The following is a 22227-nucleotide window of genomic DNA, read 5'->3' on the forward strand; positions in this document are numbered from 1 at the left end:
ACATCTTTGTTTGTTTTTACATCCTGTTCGAATGACGGGATGTCTTATGTTTACAAAGGCAATGACAAAAAAGAAAAAAAAAAGGTTTACAAACTTGAATCTTAAAAGAAATCCGACATGAAGCCGAAACAAGAATTGCTCAAACACAGTGGTGACTTTTTTTTTTTCCTTTTTCTGTTTTATTTTTGTTTTTTTGTTTTTATTTTGGAAATTGAGACTTGAAAAACCCTTGTATCCTATGACGTTGAAATGCAATGATTGTATCGCACAATGTCTCTTAGTTGGCTATTAAAGAGTTCAGACCAATCAAATAAAGTGGATCAGTTCTCCACCAGTGAAGAAGGTGTCTGTCTGACTATTGACTTAGTCCTAGAACCTTTATTTTATTAAAACAATAACATGCACATAGGTGAAAGTAAAATATATTAGGCTTGTACTTCCGTTTTAACATGCATTTCAATCATTTGTTGCACATATTGTTTTTATGGATAGGATGAGGAATGAGTATCGGAGGAATAGTACATGTTAGATGTTCTGGAGAGAAGGTCAGAGAAGCCAAACTGAGATGGTTCGGCCATATACAAAAGAGGAATAGGGAATGTATTGGTAGATGGATGCTGGAATTGGAGCTGCCAGGCAAGAGGTCTCGAGGAAGACCAAAGAGAAGATTTATGGACCTAGTGAGAGAAGATATGAAGGTAGTTGGTGTGAGATAGGGGGATACAGAGTAAGGTTAGATGGAGAAAGTTGAAGGGAAAAGCCCAAAGAAGAAGTTGCACATATTCTTTTTGTTGCATTTATCATTTTTAATCTTATTTTTCTCCTATCCATCCATCCATCAGTCAAAATCGGTTAAATAAGAGTCAGTGTTCCTTGGCGTGTCTTTAAACACTTCTTATTTTGAAGGACTTCCGGCACCAACAGGAAGTACTTCTATCCCGCTCGTATACTATTGGTCCACCAAGCTAATGACCTCCGGAAGCAAAACAGTGGCACAAAATGCGCGCTGTCCTCCCTGCGGTGGCCGAGCAGCTTCTCCGAGACATTCAGAAAACATACCAAGAAACGTCTCAAAGTAAGTCGAGAGCCTGAATGAGGGACAAACGTTGCTGATACATTCGGACATTTGTGTAAGAGTGACGTTAGCATCACTGGCTAACAGTTTAGCGCTGACAAACGACACGACTTGTTTCACTTGCTGCGTGAACACCTTGTCAGTGTGGAGAAATAACTGTTTTATTTATTATGAAGCCATTTCTTTACTGTGGTAGATATTAGGCCAGAAATTGTTAAATAAACACCGTGCTCAATTCGGCTACGCGTATTATCATGTTCCGACTCGTTGTTGTTCCATGTTTGAGCGGTAGGGGGTGCTGTTGCTCTACTTCCGGGTCTTACACGGTTCATGTGAGGATCAATCAATTTTTTGGCCTCGAAATATAATAGTAATCCAAAAATGTCCCCAGATCAGATTGAGTGTGACTTTTTAAACTGAGCCACATGGTTATAAGGCCAGAATTTAGTCCGCCTTATTATTTGTTGTAGTTACTGTAATCAAGTCACAAACCAACTTAATCCCCCTGGATTTGAAATCCTTGATCACGCTACAACACTGCAACCTTAGTATGTTCATGTAATTAAGGATTAGTTCCTGCCTGCTTCACAAAGCCTCATGTTGTTCACCATTTTTTTCACTTAACATCTTATTTTTTTGCATATTGTTTTCATTACTTTGATTTTGCACTAAGTTGCACTGAGATTATTAACACTGCAGGGTTCATTCCCGCAGAGACTCCCGGGGCGCGGTCTTAGTAACGGAGGCCTTTCCACCACCCCTTCCTTCTTCCCTGACTATCTGAAACAGTCAGCTGATAAGCCGGTGAAATAAAAATACCCAGGCGATTTATTTATTGAATTAATGACCATATCTAATCCATGTCACCACCAGTTAGTTTTCTGTATTCAAAGTTATCTCGGGTTATTGATTCCATTGCCACTTCTTCAATCTCTGAATGTTGTTAGGTAAAATACGTCTTTAACATAAAGATGCTACCCTCAACACACATTTGAATAAAATGCTGTCTCTTCTTTCTCAGTCCCTGATGACCTGCTAATTGCGTAAGTGCTAATCTTGTCATTCTCTTTACTCATTAACTTCCATTGGTTACTTATTAACTGTGCCACGTTGTTCAGCCGCCATTATGAGTTTGATCTGTGCAGAAAGGCCTGCGGAGCCTGAGTGGGTGTGAAGTGCCGAAACCACACCGGGGCTGAAGGGGGGGGTCATGCGGGGTTGATTCATCGCCTGGGTTTGCCACAATAATGCCACACCTAGACGGTGTCATTCGTGCTCCCCCAGATATTTCCGAGCACCTCGGGTTTAGCCACTGCCAACGACTCGACGCCCACCTCAGGGGAAACAGCCACATCCTGCCTCTACCCCCTTAAGTCGACGGGCAAATCTGCATGTTGCATGATGACTACTTGTAGATGTTTTTCGAAAGAGCAGCCATGAACTTGAAAAGGAAACATGGCCAAATTGGGCTTTAGATTAAGACTTGCACGGTGGCCTCATTAAGTTGAGTCACAACCCGATTGTCCCCTGACATTTTTATTGAAGAGCAGGTTTGGACCACGCACTTTAAAATGACCCGCAGAAACCCAATATTCCCACATGAGCAAGCACTTGGCGAGGACACACTGCACTTTACCGGTGCGGGCGCCTCGGACAGACTCATTGCAGGCGGCCTTTTTGCTCGACAGATTTGGGAGGCACAGGCACAAGTGATCTATTACTAATAATAACATAAGCGCTAACAATGACATGCTAATAGCTGAAATGATATAAGATAAGATATACTTTATTGATCCTCATTCTTTTTTCACAGCAGTGCAACTATGGTAATATCAATAACAATAAATATGAGTATAAATATAAATTAAAGAGACAATTAAAAGATTAGACAGTAAAAATAGACAGCAAAATGAACAACAACAAGGATAAAAATAGACAACAGAATGAAGAGAAAAAAAGAAAACAGCAAGGATGAAAATAGACAACCAAAATGACAACAACAAGAACAGAAACAGAGTGACAATAACAATGACGAAAATAAACAGGACTCGAATGGAGTGACACCGACAAGGGTAAATATAGACAACAGAGTTAGGGCATGACATGTGTGAATGGGGTGAGGCAGTGAGGTTGTGGTAGCACAGATGGACCGCTGCATGCAGTAAATTTGGTCAAATTTGAACATGTTGACTTTCCTCTGAGGTTATCAGAGCTTCGGGTTTTTTTATCTACATGCCATGTGAATTTCTCAAACTGGTTTGCTCTCCATCACGTGTCCTCCAGGCTGAGGTTCGTCTTCGGGCCTTGTGCGCTGCAGGCCCTGGACCTGGTGGACAAGTGCGCCGTCACCTGCCTGATATCTCCCAGCGGCCGCCGGGCCTACCAGGTGTGTCCTGCATCTCCTCCGGGAAACCGTCCTTAACATGCAGAGTTGGTCACAATGTCAGTCGACTCAGTCAGCCTGTTTTGTGTTCGTGGAATTCAAACTTATCTAATACATTGAAGCACTGCAGATGGCGGCTCTATCTAACCATTTTTTTAGTCTAATCCCGGCAACGCACCGCTGAAATTTGGGTCAGAATGTCCCATTGTTAATTCGCATGATTGTTTCACAACTAACAAGAATAATTGCTGAGCTGTAAATATTCTGAATGTGTCTAGTGCATCCAAAAATCATCCCAGTGGATGTTTATCCACAATGTAGTTTCTCCCATCTCGTGCTGAGATATCAGATGACCCTTGACCTCCATCTGCTTCTTCCTCTCGCTGATTGGTAATCCGCTTTTCTTTTCCTTTTCTTTTTTTCTTTTTTTCGCCATCAGCCTCAGTGTCTTTTTATTTTTTATTTTTATTTTTATTTTTATTACTCTGAAATAGCTCAAGACCGATGAATGTTTCTTCTACGGGAAGAAACATTCATCGGTCTTGAGCTATTTCAGAGTCACGCCACATTTCTCACAGCCGTCGTCAACCTTGACAGGACACACCTGCCTTTGCCGGCTCCCAGCAGTCTTGATTAATATTTTTATTTATTTCCCAATTCTTTTTTCTTTTGTTATTGTCCATCCAACTTTCTCAGGGGCGGATGTCGTCATGGAAATAGTGGCTGGAAACGGGGGATAACTTTAGAAGTAATGATATGCAGAAGTAGAAGCGAAATCAGCTGCCGCGGACGTCAAGAGTTTTCTTTTTAATTTCATTGGATTTTGAGTCATAATGAATCAGTGGGGTTTGGAAGGGGGCGGGGCATCCGGACCGCCGGTCAGCTGCGCTCACTTAACCAGACACAAACGAAGCTGCCCCGGCATCTTTGAAAAAACAAGGGCAAAAGAAAATGCGCATTTCATGCTAACCTTCGGATGGACTTTCACCAGGCGCCAGAGGAACTTTCCGCTGGGGGCTGCTGTCACGGCGGACCCCCTCCCTTACCCCCCTCCTACGCTCCTGTTTCCTGCAAACTCCTTCATGGTTCCTACAAAAACAGTTTTATGGAAGGAACTGTAAAATACAATGCAAGCTAAATTCAGACGCGGCCCCTCCAAGGACACGTTTCACCTCCGTTGCAGGTTTTCCAATCGGCCCCCAAAGGTCCCCGAAGGCTCCTGGAGGCCTCTCGCATTAGCGGGAAATGAGCAGTGTAATGGTTTTACCTGCTCTCCAGGAAAAAAAAAAAAGAGTTTTTTTTCTTAAAAACCTCCTGCCTGAACTCATGTTTGGTGGAGATTTGTACGTTTTGACGTGCACAGCGCAGCGGTGAGCACGTCCACCTGACAGCAAGAAGGTCCCCGGTTCTATTCCCACAGGAGCAGTGTGGAGTCTTATGTTCTCTCAGTTCCTACCAACGTCCGAAAACACGCACGATAAACAAATAATGAATGTGTTGCTGTGCGTACATTATTATTCCACGACTTTAATACTCACTACCAGAGCAGGAAAGATCTACTCTCCGTTTCGTGGTCAGTCTCTGTAAGCCGAGCTGATGTCCAAAGTCAGCGTTTGCCGCGGGATTTGCACAGATGCTTCTGTTTTGGCCTCCCATGCCTGGTGTCACCCTCCGTTGGCGCGGCCAAACCTCCGAGGCGTTCGCTGGCATTCGCTAAAAGAGTGAGGGGCCGGCGGCGAGCTGGCTCACTCAGATGCTTTGGCTCGGCTCAGATGGATAAAGAAAAGCTGTCTGCATTTTGTCATCTGTTAGTCGAGTGTCAGGAGGAGGACGAGGGGGCAGTTTCCCCACTCCCGTTTTAAACATTTCAGACCAGGAGATCTTTCATCCCATAAACAACCTCCGCTACGTATAAACATACTCAACTGTTACCAGAGGTTCTGAAGAAGTCCTTGGCACAGACGTGGCATTCTCAAGTCCTCTTTGCTTTGCCAGAGTTCCAGTGTGATAGAATCTCTGTCATTCACTTGCGCTAAGAGTAGTATAACCATCTGCAAGATCAAATTAAAAAGATTTAAAAAGGGTGAAAAGTTCCTTAAAAACAGGACGAAAGAAAGGAAATGTAGCACAATCCAATATCCGACGTGCAAAATGTATTTCGTTGCTAACGGCATACTTTGGAATGATGGAATAAGACTTTCTTATTGATTTAATGGGAAACGTGATCGTGTAACGCCGTAGGTCGAGGTTGTCGTCAACCTTCAGCCTGAAAGATGATTGACAGGCGTGCAGCTCAGAGGCGATTGGTGGGAGAGTTTGTTTTTCCACGTGGGTTTATTTTTTCCTCTTGTCACATCCTATCTAGGAAAGCATCTGAACCCGGGTCCTGTCACACCGATGCGACCATATCATGTCAAAGCGACGACAGGTCTTGTTTACGCGGTTCCTCGGCCCGGTTTGTAAAAATACACCTCCGAGCTTCACTGGGAGCAGACGACCTGTAAACAAACGTCCAGCGGTTTTTGTATAAGGCGCTTTGAGCGCATGAAACGAATCCACCCTGTAGATTTCATTAACCTCTCGGCTCTCCGGAGCTTTTCCCTGCCTCCCCCCCCCCCCCCTTTCCCCCCCGCGGCTCCTCCTGGGCGTTTGGTGCATAAACACCAAGGTTCTGAGCGACGGGTAATTGTTTCTTATTTATAATGAAGCGTCACGTCAGACAGAAGAGGTGTTTTTGCCGGCGCAGGTCACAGAGGGAGGCTGTTCATCAGAGGCCGAGAGAATAATGGAGCCGCCGCTACCGTCTCGGGAGACATTACTTATTTCCAAGTGTCAGGCTAATCCGCCGGCTTAATGTCCCTTCAGGTCGGCGCTCCAAGAGAACGGGAGCTAAATCACCGCCGTGTTGGGTGATGCTCAGTGCAGACGGGAGCGGCCGTCAGCCGAGGCCATTAGACGACACACACCGGGGCTTGTTTTAATGCATAATTTCTATCATGTCTGGGAGTAACTGATGAAGGCGCGGGCGGGGCTAATGGCGGCGGCGTCAACCCCCGACCCCGCAGCCGTCACAGCAACTCCAACGGGTTATTACCGAGATGAGGAAGAGAGAGGCGGGCCGTGGGTTCAGGTCCGACCGAAGGAATGAAGTCAATTAGAAATAAAAGGGCATGAAAAAATCATTTTGCGGCGAAATGAAGTCAAAGTCTTTGAGCAGCTTGGAAGCAGGGACATCAGGACCATCACTTATGTTGTGTGTTCCAATTACAAATGTGTGTGTGTGTGTGTGTGGCTCAGGTGATGGGATGCTCTGGACGTTTGTACACCTGCTTCACCTCCTGCCACTACTGTCCGTGCCCGGCGTTCGCCTACACCGTGCTCCGCAGGGACGAGGGCCTGCTGGTGAGTGGCACGCTAACACAGAAGGAGGCGCATGTAAAACATGCACACATAATATTGGCTGAAAAATAAGAGTTTCCACTTTATTCTCTCTGATTAGCGATAATAAGGAAAGAGTTGTCAGCTTTATTATTGTTGTCACAAGCCGGCTGTGGTGTTATTAATTTGTCCTCAATAGAGCACCTCCCTATTTGATGCGTGATCATTTATTTTCGAGGTTGATGTCAGAGAAAGGACAGGAACCTGAGTCACTTTCAGAAATCCCCACCAGATCTGTTATACGTCACGGAGGGATGATTTATCACAGTTCCAGTGTTAGCTGTACCCGCCCGGTGATGAATGTGTACATACATACATACGCGACATATTTACGCATGCAGACGTGAAATCTGCGTCCCGGCTTTTGTACTTCTTCAGTCGAGCGTGCATCCTGGTGAGGGTTATCGCCTGGCCGCGGGCGAGGCGAGGGGACGAAGCGCGGCTTGAAATGTGTGCATATAACCCCCCCCCACCCCTCCCACCATCACCTCCCCTGAGGACACTGCTAAACCGTTGTCCGACCGAGGGGAACCGAAGTTCCGCCGTGAAGCCGTGGATGGAGTTCCGCGCAACACCTGAAGCCAAAACAGAAAAAGTCGTATCGGAGCTCAGCTCTGCGACCTGGATTCCCAGAGCGTCACACCTAAGGGACTCGGTTCTGTGCCCTCCAGTTGTTGGAGAGGCCCAGATCACATCCGAAAAGCTTGTTGACAAACGGACCTCCGCAGCACCGCTTTCATGTCCAGTTCCCCTCCTAGACTCCAGACAGCTGTTTTCCCAGGATCAGACGAACCCGAGGCGGTTCCGGGATTCAGGGTTTTCTTTGGGTGGATACGCGATAGTCGGACACGTCAGATAAGATTCCTGAAATCGGGTTTCGGTCAGCAGCAGAACCGCCGGGCCACGGGAGGAGCGTGAGAGCGGCCGCTCACTGGTGTTCTCGTCTTCTCCCGGTTCAAGAAAGCAAGATCCCGAGTTCAAACCCCGCAGCCCCTCCGTCCTCCGCCTCACCCACTCGTCACCGGCCTGCACCGCCGTCTCCGGCGCATCTGCATTATGTATATTGGTGTTTAACATTTGATTTGCATGCATGTGCCGACGCAGAGTGACACGGCGAGATGCAGTCTTGTTAATTTACTTATTTATTCACTGTCTTATCTGATCGGGTAGAGCTGGCGGTTTTTAAGATAAGATAAGAACAACTTTATTAATCCCGAAGGAAATTGTTGTGCCAGAGTTACAGAAAATATAACAGTAATAAATAATAAAAAGAAAAGGCAGAATTAGAAATAAAATAAACTATAAACTATTAAGTGTCTCAGTGAAACTATAAAGTGTCTTAGTAAACAAGTGATAAAACTATAAGTGTCTTAGTAACAAGTGAGGTAAGGAGTGCACAATAGTATGATAAAGGAAAAATTGTCGTGTACTGTTATGAAATGAAATATTGCACAGTTCTGAATATTGCACAGTGAAATTAAATATTGCACAGCTTTTGTTTTTTTAGGTTAAAGATGGGTTTTTATGGTTGCCGGCGGCTGAATGGAGATTCCTTTTAAAAAAATAAAAAAAAAAAGATGTCACAGGCTTGTTGGCCGACAGACAAGTCCTAAAAGACCTGGGGGTCGAAAGCCTATTTTTCCTTCCAATAAGATGAACTTTGCCTGCTGTGCCGTAAGATAAATATTTATTTTCTGTTGATTAGTAGTGAGTCATAGAATGGGGGCCCCCGGGGAGCATCCCTGTTCTTCGCTTCTTCTAAGCCCTGAGAAAAGTCGCGGCGCGGTGACGTAGAAGTGCAGAGCAACAAATGCTCCGACAAATCCGTCAATCGTGGCGGCGTCACATATCCCCATCTTCTGTCCTGGCTCCCGCAGTGCAAACACATCTTGGCCGCATACCTGTGCCGGGCGGTGGACGCGACGCGGCAGGAGTGTGTGTCGGACGAGCAGATGACCGCTCTGCTCGGCGCGGCGCCTTGAAGCCGGATGAACCGGCCCGGACGTGGAGAAGCGGCGCTTTGAAAGCAGCGGAGAGGTGAGAACGTCTCCGTGTTCGGAACTCAAGGATCGAGTGGGACTCGTAACAATATAGACACGGCCTTTATTAGCAAAATATCTCACCGTACACACTGATTTGTGATTTGATAAAGAGCATGATCCGTTCGCAGCGGGAGACGCTCGAGAGGCGTTCGCTTTTGCCCGATCGGCGTCGACATCAAAACACGCACACAGATAATTCAGTACTTTGGGATCGAAGGCGGGGATGTGGAACGACAGCGAAGTCCTCCTCCGGTCCGTCTTACCTTGAAAGGGCTGGAAAACTCCTGCGCGCATCCGGCTGCAGCCGACGGGGAACCCATCACCGATCGGTCGTCGAGTCTGCTACGACCTGGACCCACGAGTCAGCGCGCAGGAGTTTTCTCGCCTGGTTTTTCAAGTTTTGCCGTCCACCTCCCTCCCCGGGGCGCTCGCAGCACTTGGGACCTTTTTTTTTTTTTTTTTTTTCAGACCGGAGGGCGGGTTTCTTTCCGTTCGTAATAAATACACAAAAAGAAGGCAACGGGTCAACACGTCAGTCAAACAGAGACGACACAGCTACTTACAGTGCAGTTTACAGTATCCATGTCTCCGGTGGAATGTAGTTTTAGATGCTGACATACCCCTGGGTTTTAGCCCTTAAAAGTCCAAAGAGAACACTCGATGAAAGGCAAACACGCGGTCGGATAGCGTCAGTGAAGCACGCGGAGCGAGATAACATCATCAGTGCAACGTTTGTGTGGTGACGGCTCTCAGGGAGGCCGAAAAACACGTCCCCACCCAAAGGCAACCTGGATTGGTCCCATCCTCCTCCTCCCTGAGAGCTTCCTTAGTGTTTACTAAGCGCGCCAGCCTGGAGATGCATCCTTTTGTCTTCGCTATGCGTGCGTGGTGGTAGTTTGATTTAAAGGAAAAAAAAAAAAAACGCTGACCTTAATGACCGCAGGAGAGGAGTGAAGTGTTAATTTTGCTTTTGGAATTGCAATGAGCTACGCCTCTGCGTAGAAGAACGGCACCGACGTGAGCCTGAGTGCTCTGGTCCGACCCAGACACTGTTTTTTTTATCCGCCCAGATTTTTTCAAACCAGCTCTTCCGATGTCTCCTGCTCTCACTTTATAAAAAAAATTCCCTGCCGACAGAATAACCGGCTTCGAAGGGTCAGATCGGCAGGGGTGGTCTACGATTGGGCGACCCCCGGAAAGGACGACTTCCTCCCGCTGCGCTTCTTTTAGCTGTTATTTTTTTTCTTTTTTATATTTTCCGAAATTCTAGTGTCTTCATGTTGACATCAGATCTAAACCCTGGACGATTGACGGACGCCTCTTTTTCCGTTGCTCCTGTTGGAGATTTATCGCCTCGGTTCCGTCTAACAGAACGAGTAAAGACCTACGAAGGCCACCTTTTACGAAACGGACAAGCGATTCTCTGCTTTTTCCCCTATTTGATCTGAACGTTCCCAAAACTATAAGATATTCAAATAAATAAATAAATCTCTGCCGCAAAAAAAGGAGATTAAAAAGAGCGTTTAGGGTCACAACGGGTCGAACTCAAGCATAAACAGACCGCCGTAATCCAGCGAAGGAGCGGATGATGTTCAGTCTGTCGGTCCAGTTAGCTTTAACCCAAGACTAAAACCAGTCCTTTGCAAAAGTTATCTAAGACTTTTCATAAATAAACGTCCACATTCAACGTTTGACGTCGTGTCTCCTGACCCCCCCGCTTCTGTAAACATTAAAAGCCTCGCGAGAACACGGAAACCGGAGGGTAGAGCGCCCGATTCCCCCGTGCTCCATTATAGCAGGGGGTCGACGGTCATGTGGATCTGGTCTCTGGTGTACTGGCTGCTGCCGGAGCTGAGGTACATCTCCTCGCCGCGGCACAGGAAGTGCTGGGACAGGATCTTCCGGAAGGTGTTCCGGAAGTCCTTGATGCGGTAGGCGTAGATGATGGGGTTGACCGCCGAGTTGGCGTGCGAGAGGAGGATGGCAATGTACATGACCACCTGGGATCCCCTGCCGCCCTTGTAGAACACCGTCAGGCAGTTGAGGATGTGCACCGGCAGCCAGCAGACGGCGAACAGGCCCACGATGATGGAGAGCGACTTGGCGGCGCGGATCTCCCGCTGCAGCAGCCCGTGGTGGTGGCTGTCGCCGTTCCCCACGCACTTCAGCTCGATCTGCCTGAGCTGCTTCCTGGCCACGGTGAAGATCTTGACGTAGATGCCCAGCATGATGAGCAGGGGCAGCAGCACGCAGACGAAGAAGTTGAAGTAGACCATGTACTCCATGTCCACCACGCTCTCGAAGAAGCACTGGAGGGTGTAGCTTCGGAGCAGCTGCCCGCCGTAGCCGCCGCCGCCGCCGGTGGCGTTGACCTCGACGGAGGCGTTGTTTCCGCAGCCCGTGTGTTTGCAGTTCCAGCCGAAGAAGGGGACGAGGCCGATGACGAAGGACAGGATCCACAGAATGGCGATGATCTCCCTGGCCGTCTTCCCCGTCATCAGCTCCTTGTACCTGTAGACACGGCGGGCGTTACTCGGCCGGATCGCAGAAAAACGAGAGATAAAATAAAGACGACGAGGAATAACAGCGGCGGAAGCAAACCGCCGTTGTGGTTGGACAATGGAAAGCGCACTCTGGTCAATAGGATGAAATGCAAGAGGCGCAGGAGGTCTTTACATAGTTTCAGTAATCTAAGAAACAGAAGGAAACTCATCCGGTGACAGGATGCTCAGGAGAAAGAAGATTTGAAAAAAAAAAAACAAAAAAACGGTGTTTTCCTGCGTGCGTTGAAGACGTCAACCAAAATATCGCCTCGAAGTGTGGCGTTAGCGTCCAGCGACACAAACAGGACGCAGAGCAGACGGAAGAGAAAACAAACGCCTCCACGTGAAACCCCCCCAGGATCAGGATGTCTGCCGGCCGGCCGGATGGAAGCTCGGCTTTGGCGTCTTCGCTGCGAGCAAGTGACTGTCGATCTTCATCAGAAGTAAAAAAAAAAAAAAAAAAAAAACACTGTTATGTGTTTTTCCCACTTCTTTATTTGGAGTTTCGGTCCTTTTATTAATCCCTCGGGGGAAATTGTTAATCCTTGGCACTCAACCCATCGTGGACAACCCACGAGTAGCAGACAAGTGCTGAGTGGCGCCGGGGGAGCCGTTAGGGGTTTGATGTCTTGCTCAATAACGATAACCGCCGGCGAGGAGGAGCTCGGGAATCGGGCAAGGAGCTTTTCGGTTTCATCGTCCCTTTTTCTCCCCGATCGGAACGGCTGGTTTTCCGGAAGGATTTTGATAGATTGTTAAACGGCAAGAAGAGGCAGGCGATGGCGCGCAGTTTCGGATTTCAAAAATGGCGCCCCGAAAGTACTTAGAGAAACAAAATGTAGTTTTCTTTCCTGGAAAAAAATCCCAGTAAATGTATTTATTAATTTTCCTTGATTATTTTGGTTGGTTCGGTCCGATTAGAAACTGCTGCCGATGACGAACCCCCTTGGCTAATGTGTATGTTAGCAGCACATTAACACGGAAAATGGCCTATCCATTCATTTATTCTATATATATATTTTTTATCCTGAATTCAGGGTCACGGGAGGGAGTCTATTGGTGAGAGGTGGGGTTCGCAACTTCATCACAGGGCCACACGTAGAGACATACAATAAATTCACCCTCTCATCTTCACTTCACACAGAGGCATACAAGTGTTGCTCCCACAGAGCAGGGGTGGCCGCACCTTTTCACCTTATAAATGTCTGATCTACTGACTTAAATATGCAAAAGGTAGATTTATTTATAAATGAATTCTAATATTTCTTTATGGTTCTTGTTGTTTCTTTTCTTTTTCTTCAGCACCTTCAGAAAGAAAGATCCTACAGTTTCCCCGTGCAGCTGCTTGGCACTGACCCTGTAGGCCTTACAAAGCTTTCCAACTACTGGACAGATCAGACATATAAGGTAGAGCCAAACCCAAAAACTTAATTGCTTTTTTTTTTTCACCCTCTCATTCATGTTTACAGAGACACAAACCATTATCATTTTGACATTCGACCATTCACCCTCTCATTCTCACGCCTGGAAAATGTAGTTGTCCAGTGTATCTGGCGTCGCTGTGGACAGCAAAATAAGACTTTTATTGTTCCGGGAAACATGTTTTCAGATGTTGGACACTCTCTCTCTTTCTGGCACCGGTTGGAAATGGCTCGGAGGCAGAAATCTCTAACGGATCCCCCTGGATCCCGCTATTGAGATGAAAACTAGAACCAATAAATTTGCTCCCAGATTTTCCCAGACAATCAGCGTTATGAAGTGAGACAAAGTAAACATTGCAAGTAAATTAAAAAAAAAAAAAAAAAAAAGAAATCAAAAACATCTGCATCGTGTTCTTCCGTCCGTGCGTCTGCGCCGGTTTCGCCCGGCAACTTTGGGTTTGCGACAGCGCGAGTGTGACTCATGCACGTGTTGCAAGAACGCACACACACACACACACACACACACACACACACACACACACACACACACATCGCAAGAGACCTCCACGCTGGAAAAGTTTCATCACATGTGACCTCTACAGCTGCAGGGGAGGACTTTTTACCGTCATCGGGATAAAATAACGAATTGTTTTGTCATGATGTCACCATGAGACACGGTGGGGAAGCGGTTAGCGCTTCAGCGTCACAGCTAGAAGGTCCCTGGTGGAGTCTCCATGTTCTCCACGTGTCTGCGTTGGGTTACTCGGGGTTCTCCGGGTTCCCCCCACAAAGCTGGTGTTATGTTATTGTTTAACGTGTGGGAGAATAAAGAAACAAACATCACTTTGCAGTTTTAGGATTCCCTAAGTAGCATTGCTCCTCCGTGGATTCCTCCAGGGAACCTGCTGGACCTTCTGTTTGTGCAGCAGATGGTTGAAGGCAGACAGCGGAGACGCCGCTCTCACGTACAAAAAACAAAAAAAAACCGCAGACACTTTGCATGTCGTTTGTAAATCAGGTTCCAGACTTCAACTTTATGTTTGAAATCATATTTTTGCGGTTGACAAGGCTCCTGACAGCGCATGTGTGTGTGTGTGTGTGTGTGTGTTTGTGTGAGTGTGTGTATCCCTGGTGGAAACAATGCGCTTCTGTCTCACATCAGCAGCTTGTCCACGATGCCGGTGTCCTTTGTCTGATGCTGCTATAAATAAAAGCGTAAAACCCGAGGTGCAGCACCCAGACCCAAGCTGCGAGGAAGTGGGTTTCAGTTGTTTCACTTTGGCGTCGGTGACGCGAGCGTCTGCCCCGTCCTGGACGCAGCTCATTTGCAAGTGAAATGAAAATGCATGCGCTGATGCCCCAGATCAGGTTAAGCAGCAAGTTAGGCTATGCAGTGTGTGTGTGTGTGTGTTCGTCTTTGTCAAAAAAAACAAAAAAAAAAACCTCACTAACCCAAGCTTACTGTTCTGTATATTTCCTGTGCATCGTGTATTTGCAAGTGTTATTTGCAGTCCCTATGTCCTCTATTGTAAGTCGCTTTGGATAAAAGCGTTTGCCAAATGCAATGTAATGTAATGTAATGTAATTTATGCATTTGCCTCTCCTTCGCGGCTGCCAACACCTTAACCTGCACAATGTCAATCATTCATCAACGGCCTCCAAGCTCCGTCCCCCCCGGAACCACCTTAAATAACCAAACCTTTTCTGTGCTTTCCATCTCGTCACCCTCCCCTAACAAAAACCCACAGCAGACTACATTTCCCAGAAGGAGCACACACACACACACACACACACACACACACACACACACATACACACTGTCGTAGCACAGCAGCTGAAGGGATTAGTGTGGGCATGACGACAGCAGGCTGGCATCTCTGGCTGTTTTGCTTTCTCCCACTTCCCCCCCTCTGCTCTCCATCCTCCCGTCCCCCCTCCTCTGTTGCGGGGCGTCCGTCCCGGACCACAAACCCTGCCAGGCCTCACACAGACACACTCAATTTACTCAAAGCCCACTCCCACAGGCCTTCAGTTTCCACAGTGTCAATCTAACATGTGGTTTTTCACTAGGTGTGTGTGTGTCTGTGTTTGCAAACACACACACAGACATACTGTTTCTATCCCAAACAGCGAGATGCTGGAGATGCCGCTGTTTGCGCACATATTTGAATTTGTACAGCTTTCAGGCATCGGTGACATCCAGCAGGTGTGTGTGTTTGTGTGTGTGTGTGTGTGTTGTGCTGTTCTCAGATGGTCACCCACTATTGGATCCTCTTGCTATAATATTTGTCTCTGATGCACAAATACTGGTGAAAACAGTGTCCTTTGCATGCATATTTCTTGCTAACAATGCCACAAAAATATCAAATAAATGTTTATTTTTTAGCTTTGTCACTTTTATTGTTTTTATGTTTTTTGTTTCTCTGAAATATATATCTTTGGTTGATATATATGACTGTACAAATAAAATGTATTATTATTATTATTAATAATATTATTATTATTCAGGGTTTCTGCAGGTCATTGAAAGTTTTTAAATGGATTTCGCCAAAGTTAAGGCCTTGAATAGCATTAAAAAGCATCAAATTCCATGTCTGTGGGTTATTCTATCTTTTCAATTGTCTGTTTTATTTATATCTAGCTTTTGATTGTCTATTTTACTGATATTTATTGATATTGTCATTGTTGCGCTGCTGCGACAAAAGACTTTCCCCCATGGGGATCAATAAAGTATGTCTCATTAAAAATGTAAATTTACTTGATGAGGAAAAAAAGATTGGTATTCTATTTGTTTTGATCAGATTTTATTAACACTGAATCATTTGATGATTTTGTGATTGAAAAGCAGAATCCTTTAATTTGCAATTGCTTACAGTGGTGCAGGAAGTTAAAAGAATCCTTTTTAGAAGGTCCGATGTGCGACATTAACATTTTTTATTATCCATTTATTTATGATAATTTATTTATCATAAATAAATGCAGATGTAATTTATTATTATGAATCTATATTATTATAAATCTATAAGTATCTGCAGTTGGACATGGGCATTAAACTTGTTCATAGTGGTACTAAAAAGCATTAAATGATATGAGCTGGTACCTGCAGAAAGCCTGTTATTAATCTTAAAAAGCAATGGGCTCGGACCTCTCCTGGTCACGGGACACGTTTGTCTCGGGAAGACGCTCGAAACCAAGAGGAAGAAGAAGGTCAGGAAACTCGCTATGCGAGCATCCGGCCTATTTTAAACGCTTGAGATAATCAGTTATTGTGGTTTTGATGGCGTGTAAAGTCTTTAAGACCCAGCAGCTTGAGGCGGAAGTCAAAGTGTCAGACGCCCCACCTGGGTGCATGTGCAAGAGAATAAACGTATGCATGAATGCAAGGTGTGTGCACGCCATCGGCGCCTTAGTATTCTACAGAATAAGAAGGCGGATGTGAGGGAACGCCGGCCTGCCTGGTAATAGCCCCGCCATTGCTCACGCCACGGGATTCCGGCAGGAACCTAGAAGAATTCCCCAGAGCGGGGAGATTAGAAGCGGAAAGTCAACCGGGAATAAAAAATAAAAATAGATAAAAATCATCCATTCCTGGGAATGTGTGAGAAACGGCATCCTTTAGAGGTTCAAACAGGAAAAGTTACAGCAGAGAAAATAAAGAACATAACAAAAGAGAGAGTGTGTGTGTGTGTGCGTGAGAGAGAATTAAATTTAGGCCAGGTGGCCTTGGGATTTTTTTCACCTGCAGTGATATCCACCATCAACCAATCACATCAGCCCGCTATTTCTATCCCTAACCCACGAACATTGGCCACCTACAGTCATGAAGAGACAGAAACATGCTAATGTCGGTGGTGGTTCTCTCAACTAATGATAATGTGCTAAACATAGTATGGCTGTCATCCACTAAATATTTGTTAATATTCAGCTAATGTACAATTAGGCAATTTGCCATGATGATGAATATGGCATACCCACTAACAGCTAATATCTACCTGATGTTAGCATGCTATCGTGCTGTACAACATGATTGAGGCACTAGCTGGTGTTAGCATTCTAACACCCTATAGGCAACAGACCCGCTAACAGCTGATATCTAGCCAATGTTAACATGGTAAAACACGATATAGCATGATGAACATGGCTGCACACTAACAGCTAATATCTAGCATGTTAGCATGTTGACATGCTATCCAACATGATGGGGGCACATTGCAGGATCGCCACCTGCTAAGAACTAGGTGGTGTTCGCAGTCTAGCACATTCACTGCATCAACGGCGACCACAACAGACACGTTAATGGCTAATAACCAGCTGACATGAGGAGGCTAACATGCTACATGCCATGTTGGCAAACATGGTAGGATCGCCACCTGCTCAGAACTAGCAACCGTTAGCATGCCAAGATAGCAAACACACCAGGCCTGCTTACAGCTAATATCACAGGTCAGCATGCTAACATGCTACACACCATGATGGCAAACATCACAGTATCGCAACCTGCTAAAAAATAGCGCATTTAATATGGTAAACTGTGATGTCTTGCGCCACAAAAAAGTGGGCTCTCTGTGTCTACAGAAGCTTCAGATGTGCAGAAAAACTAACTTGGAACTTTCTCTAATTTTAGATTCTTTCCTTTCCCTGTTGATGAAAGTTGGACGGCCGTCCTCTCCAATCCTCCCAGGATTTCAACCCAGTTTGCAGATCTTACAAACTAAGAGTTTAGAACCCGTTGTCTCCGCTAGAACGAGCTAAATCGTCTTTAAATATTCAGATGACTTTTAAAGACAATTTGTATTCATTTAAACAATCACCACACTTTATAAAAACCTCTCGTTTTCTCTGTATTGTTGGCTTTTAGGTGACATCGTTTAACGAAGGTCTGGTTTTTCCCGTGGCTGCCATAAAAGCACCATCGCAAATAAACAGTCCGAGGAGTGACGGACAAAGCAGAGGCACCCGTTGACCCAGGAGCCGAGAAAAGAAGGCAAAGTTCGATTTTGGTCCAAAAAAACTGTCTTTTCCGCATGGCTCTGAACGCAACACAAGTTAGCAAATTAAGTTAATCTCTAATACAACACTTGCAAGGGCAAAAAGTCTAGATCAGGTGTGTCAAACTCATTTGTCAGGGGGCCACATATGCCCTAATTTGGTGTCAAGGTGGCCAGACCCTTAAAATCATTATCTAGAAGTAGAATTTAGACTTAGAACACCAAGTCCAAATGTTTCCTGAAGTGTAAAGGAGGTAAACAGGAAAATTATGAAAATCTTTATATGTAATGAACTGTTCCCCTAAAAAATACACAAAAAATTGATATTAAAAATGAATATTAAAAAAGAATTGATGAAATTACACCCTCAAAATATTGTTGAGTTAAAGGAGAAAATCTTGTCACGAGAATTTATTCAAAAATTGATTGTTAGCATGTATAAGAGGAGGTATAATGGTTACAAGGCTAATGGTGGCTGTTCTGGTTATTAAATCAATCTTTTTAATTATGCTTCTTTTTTTGCTATTGTTTTTGTGGCTTTATAGAAATAAGATCATCGATGTTTTTTCATCAAAAAATTTTGTTTTCTGATTTTGAAGCAAAAAATACATCGCAAAATTACTTTTTTTTATTCTTTCCTTGCAGTTTTTTTTTAAACCCACTGTATAAAAATCCCTAGATGCATGTGAGAAGTAGCGTGTGGGCCGGACTAACACAAAGGCTTGATTTCAGACAAGGGGCCACTAAATATTGTTCTGAGGGCCACAATTGGCCTGCGGGTCGTGAGACTGAGGCCCCTGGTCTAGATTATTGACGCGTCACCTGTGAACACTGAGCCAATCCCAGCTGACATCGGAGCGGGAGGCGGGACTTAAACCCGACAGGTCACCTGTCAATCACAGGGGCCACATGGAGACGCCCAAATGTTCACGCTCTCAGAGACTTCAATGAACCTGGAGAAGCCAGCTGCAGCAAAAACCTCCATATTCAATAAATCTAGAAAACATGATTGCTTTGTTGGTTGGTTTTGTCCCTGCAGGAACCAGCTGTCATTATTAAAAAAAAAAAGAGTCTAATAGTCTAATATCTCAAAATGTTGAAAAAAAAAAGTTAATTATTGACAGCTGTAAGTTTGTCACTTTGGGGGAAATACTCATTTTCAGGAAAAGTTCTGAGGATGCGGAGGAGGAAAAGCGGAATTTCCGACGCTCTTGAGACACTTGAACGCACCGCAATGGAAAACTACATCTGCAGAACTGTGGACGTGCAAGTCTGGGTTTCCCCAAATCAGAAAAAAAACAAGTTTATTAAAAGGCATATTATTTTTATCAAATTATTTAAACTTTCTAAGTTTTTTTTTAAATATTTTTTCAAATCATTTTTTTTCTGTCTCTTCTGAAAGCCCTGAAGGGAACACACCAAACACACCAAAGATTCTCAACTCTTCTTTTGTTTTCCGATAAAAGGCTGGGTCACACACACTCACCCCCATCTTCCCCAGGGGGTTCAAACATCTGCCCCTCCAACACACACACACACACACACACACACACACACACACACACACACACACACACACACACAGAAAGAGAGAGAGAGAGAGAACCATCTGTGAAAACACAGATAAACATCTGAGGGAAAAGAGAGAGGAGGCAACACCACACACACACATCGTATGTGTGTGTGTGGTGACGGAACTTTTCACGCAGAACATTACGAGCCCCCCTTCACCAACACCACACACACACTTTTACAAGAAAACAGAAGTCACTGTTTTTTTTAAAGGGTAATCACACACACACACACACAGACACACACACACACACAGACACACACACACACACACACACACACACACACACACACACACACACACACACACACACACACACACACACTCCTCCGTGGAGAGACGCCAGGAAAAAAATATTTAAAAAAGAAAAGAAAGTACCTGGAGAAAAGCTGTTCCCATGACGAAGCTCAGACCGGAAACGGAAAAATTTTACGTTTCCCGTGGGGGGGGCACGTTTCCAACAGACACTGACGTGTGTGTGCGTGTGTGTGTGTGTGTGTGTGTGTGTGTGTGTGTGTGTGTGTGTGTGTGTGTGTGTGTGTGTGTGTGTGTGTGTGTGTTGGACAGCGCCGGTGAGTTTGTGTCCGCTAGGAGGAGCAAATCCAGCGATAAAGTTTTTGAATTTTTTTAAGCACATGCAATTACAATCCAACATGTGTGAAGTCAAGTGTGTGTGACCGGATGTTGGGCGTGTGGCGTGTTTTAAGTGGATCTGTCAGTTTCTGAATGATTTCCGGTGTGTGTGTGTGTGTTTTATTAATAAATAGAGATACTTTTTGACACAATCAAAAAGCCATATAAAGAGTATAACATGTGTGTGTGTGCGCTATAAACACACTTCCGTCCACCGGAAGCAGAACCTGGCATTTCCTTAACTGTTGCTTTTTTTTTAAACTCGGCTTAACAACTTTTTAACTGTTGTTCTTTTTTTAACTCGGCCTAACAACTTTTAATGTATCAAAAGGGTAATGGATTAAGTGAGAGATTCACAACAATCTGAACAAAACCAACAGATAAAATGAAATAAAAAAAAGGGATTAAATTTGCATATTAACGGCGTGCGGACAGCAAACGGCCGCGTGAGGATGGGTGTGTGTGACGTCATCAACGGACACCAGGACAAAAACTCAAGCGTGTAAAGAGTTTAAATCCAAGACAGATTAAATAATCCGTCAATCCTCCGTTGGTCACTGAACCCCGATCCCAAGTCATTTAAAAACAATTTTAGGAATTGTAAACAATAAATACAAATAAAGTGATACGTATATGTGTGTTTATGTGTGTGTTTGGGGAGTTGAATCTCAACCTCAAAACACGGATTAAATAATCCCTGACAGAAGAAAAACCTGAAAAGGCGATTTTTTTTTAAAATTTAATTTAATTTTTTTTTTTGGGGGGGTGATCGAATCAATCTTCTCACTTCCGCCGCCCCCACTGCGCATGCGCCTCACCTGAGCGGGATCCTGACGGCCAGGTAGCGGTCGATGGCGATGGCGAGCAGGCTGAAGATGGAGCTCTGCGTGAGGACCAGGATGAAACACGCCATGAACAGGCAGCCGTAGAAGTCCAGGCGGATGCCGATGCTGACGATGATGGCGAACGGGATGGCGAGGCTGCCGACGAGCACGTCCGCCACCGCCAGCGACACCAGGAAGTAGTTGGTGGCGTTCTTCAGCGTGCTGTTGGAGGCCACGGCCCAACACACGAGCACGTTCCCGGACACGGAGAGCAGCGCGATGGCCACCTCGATCCCGATGTACAGCGTCCACATCGCGGGCGTGTGCGTGGGAGGGATCGACCCCTCCATCTTCCACTCTTGCGTGTGTAAAAAAAAAAAGGTGAAAGACCCCCCCCCCCACCCCCGTCCCTCAGCCGCGGGACCCGGGCCGTGGGTTCCCCCCCCCGCGGGCGGCCGGGTGGGGGAACATCACCGGGAACATCTCCGCGTGCACGGGGAAAAGAAAGTGGAGGAAAGTAAAGGAAAATAAAAGAGTTGGTTCTTGCAAGAGTGCAAACGTGCACCTTCTTCAGGGAACAAGTTTCCTCCTCGCTTCGGTCCTGGATGAAGCTACATCTCCTCCTGCTTCTTCTTCTTCTCCTTTTCCTCCACGGATGTGCGTGAAAGAGTGCCGTGCCGGGGAGAGTCACGCGTGTTCCTCCCGCACCGCGGATTTCAAGACAGGGGGAGGAGGGGGAGCAGGAGCCACATACTTCGCAGGGAAGCTCCGCCCACCGCACGCCGGCTTTATCTGACACACACACACACACACACACACACACACACAGGCGCATGCACCCCTGCGCACAAAACTTACGAGGGTGCACGCAGTCGTGGAATCCCGTCCGTGCGTAAATACGCACGGACCGGCGCACGGGGGAATCATCGTATATGCACATCAGGCCCAGGCGCGCGCATCCGCTTTCAAGGACGCCGACGCACGGGAGCTCCCCCACCACACACACACACACACACACACACACACACACACACACACACACACACACACACACACACACACACACACACACACACACACACACACACACACACACACACAGAGCCCCCCACGGACTTGTGCATGCTCTTCTCGGGAACGTCGTCCAAACTTCCGTTCCCGGAAAAGGACGTTTGTGCGCGCGTGTGTGTGGTGGGGGCTTCAGCAAGGGGTCGCCAGACACACACACACACACACATGCTTTGGCTCTGCAGCTCGACGTGCATTGCTGAGAGGTGAAGAACTGAAAGCGGGTGAAAAGGAGGAGG

At 45.9% G+C, this 22227-nt stretch overlaps 2 protein-coding genes across 4 annotated transcripts; one reads left to right on the forward strand and one right to left on the reverse strand.

The window, feature by feature from the left end:
* Window positions 1-978: 978 nt before the first annotated feature.
* Window positions 979-18889, forward strand: zswim7 (zinc finger, SWIM-type containing 7). Of its 3 annotated transcripts, none has more exons than XM_086160802.1 (7): window positions 979-1075; window positions 2097-2118; window positions 3359-3461; window positions 6756-6860; window positions 8774-8933; window positions 12784-12888; window positions 17761-18889. In XM_086160802.1, the coding sequence occupies exons 1-5, from the start codon at window positions 1000-1002 to the stop codon at window positions 8876-8878; spliced, it is 411 nt and encodes a 136-aa protein (XP_086016928.1). In that variant the 5' UTR covers window positions 979-999; the 3' UTR covers window positions 8879-8933; window positions 12784-12888; window positions 17761-18889. The 3 variants fall into 3 exon arrangements, with proteins under 3 accessions (XP_086016928.1, XP_086016929.1, XP_086016927.1); XM_086160803.1 differs by lacking the exon at window positions 17761-18889 and adding an exon at window positions 17527-17727; XM_086160801.1 differs by lacking the exon at window positions 17761-18889 and having other exon boundaries at window positions 12784-14643.
* Window positions 8980-21650, reverse strand: adora2b (adenosine A2b receptor). Its single transcript, XM_086160799.1, has 2 exons — window positions 20915-21650; window positions 8980-11449 (listed from the first exon to the last, which is right to left on the reverse strand). The coding sequence occupies exons 1-2, from the start codon at window positions 21268-21270 to the stop codon at window positions 10729-10731; spliced, it is 1077 nt and encodes a 358-aa protein (XP_086016925.1). The 5' UTR covers window positions 21271-21650; the 3' UTR covers window positions 8980-10728.
* Window positions 21651-22227: the final 577 nt, after the last annotated feature.

The sequence above is a fragment of the Fistularia commersonii genome, chromosome 15 (assembly GCF_037954325.1).
Source record: "Fistularia commersonii isolate RoL2024-O1a breed Wild chromosome 15, RoL_Fcom_v1.0, whole genome shotgun sequence".
Lineage (NCBI taxonomy): Eukaryota > Metazoa > Chordata > Actinopteri > Syngnathiformes > Fistulariidae > Fistularia > Fistularia commersonii.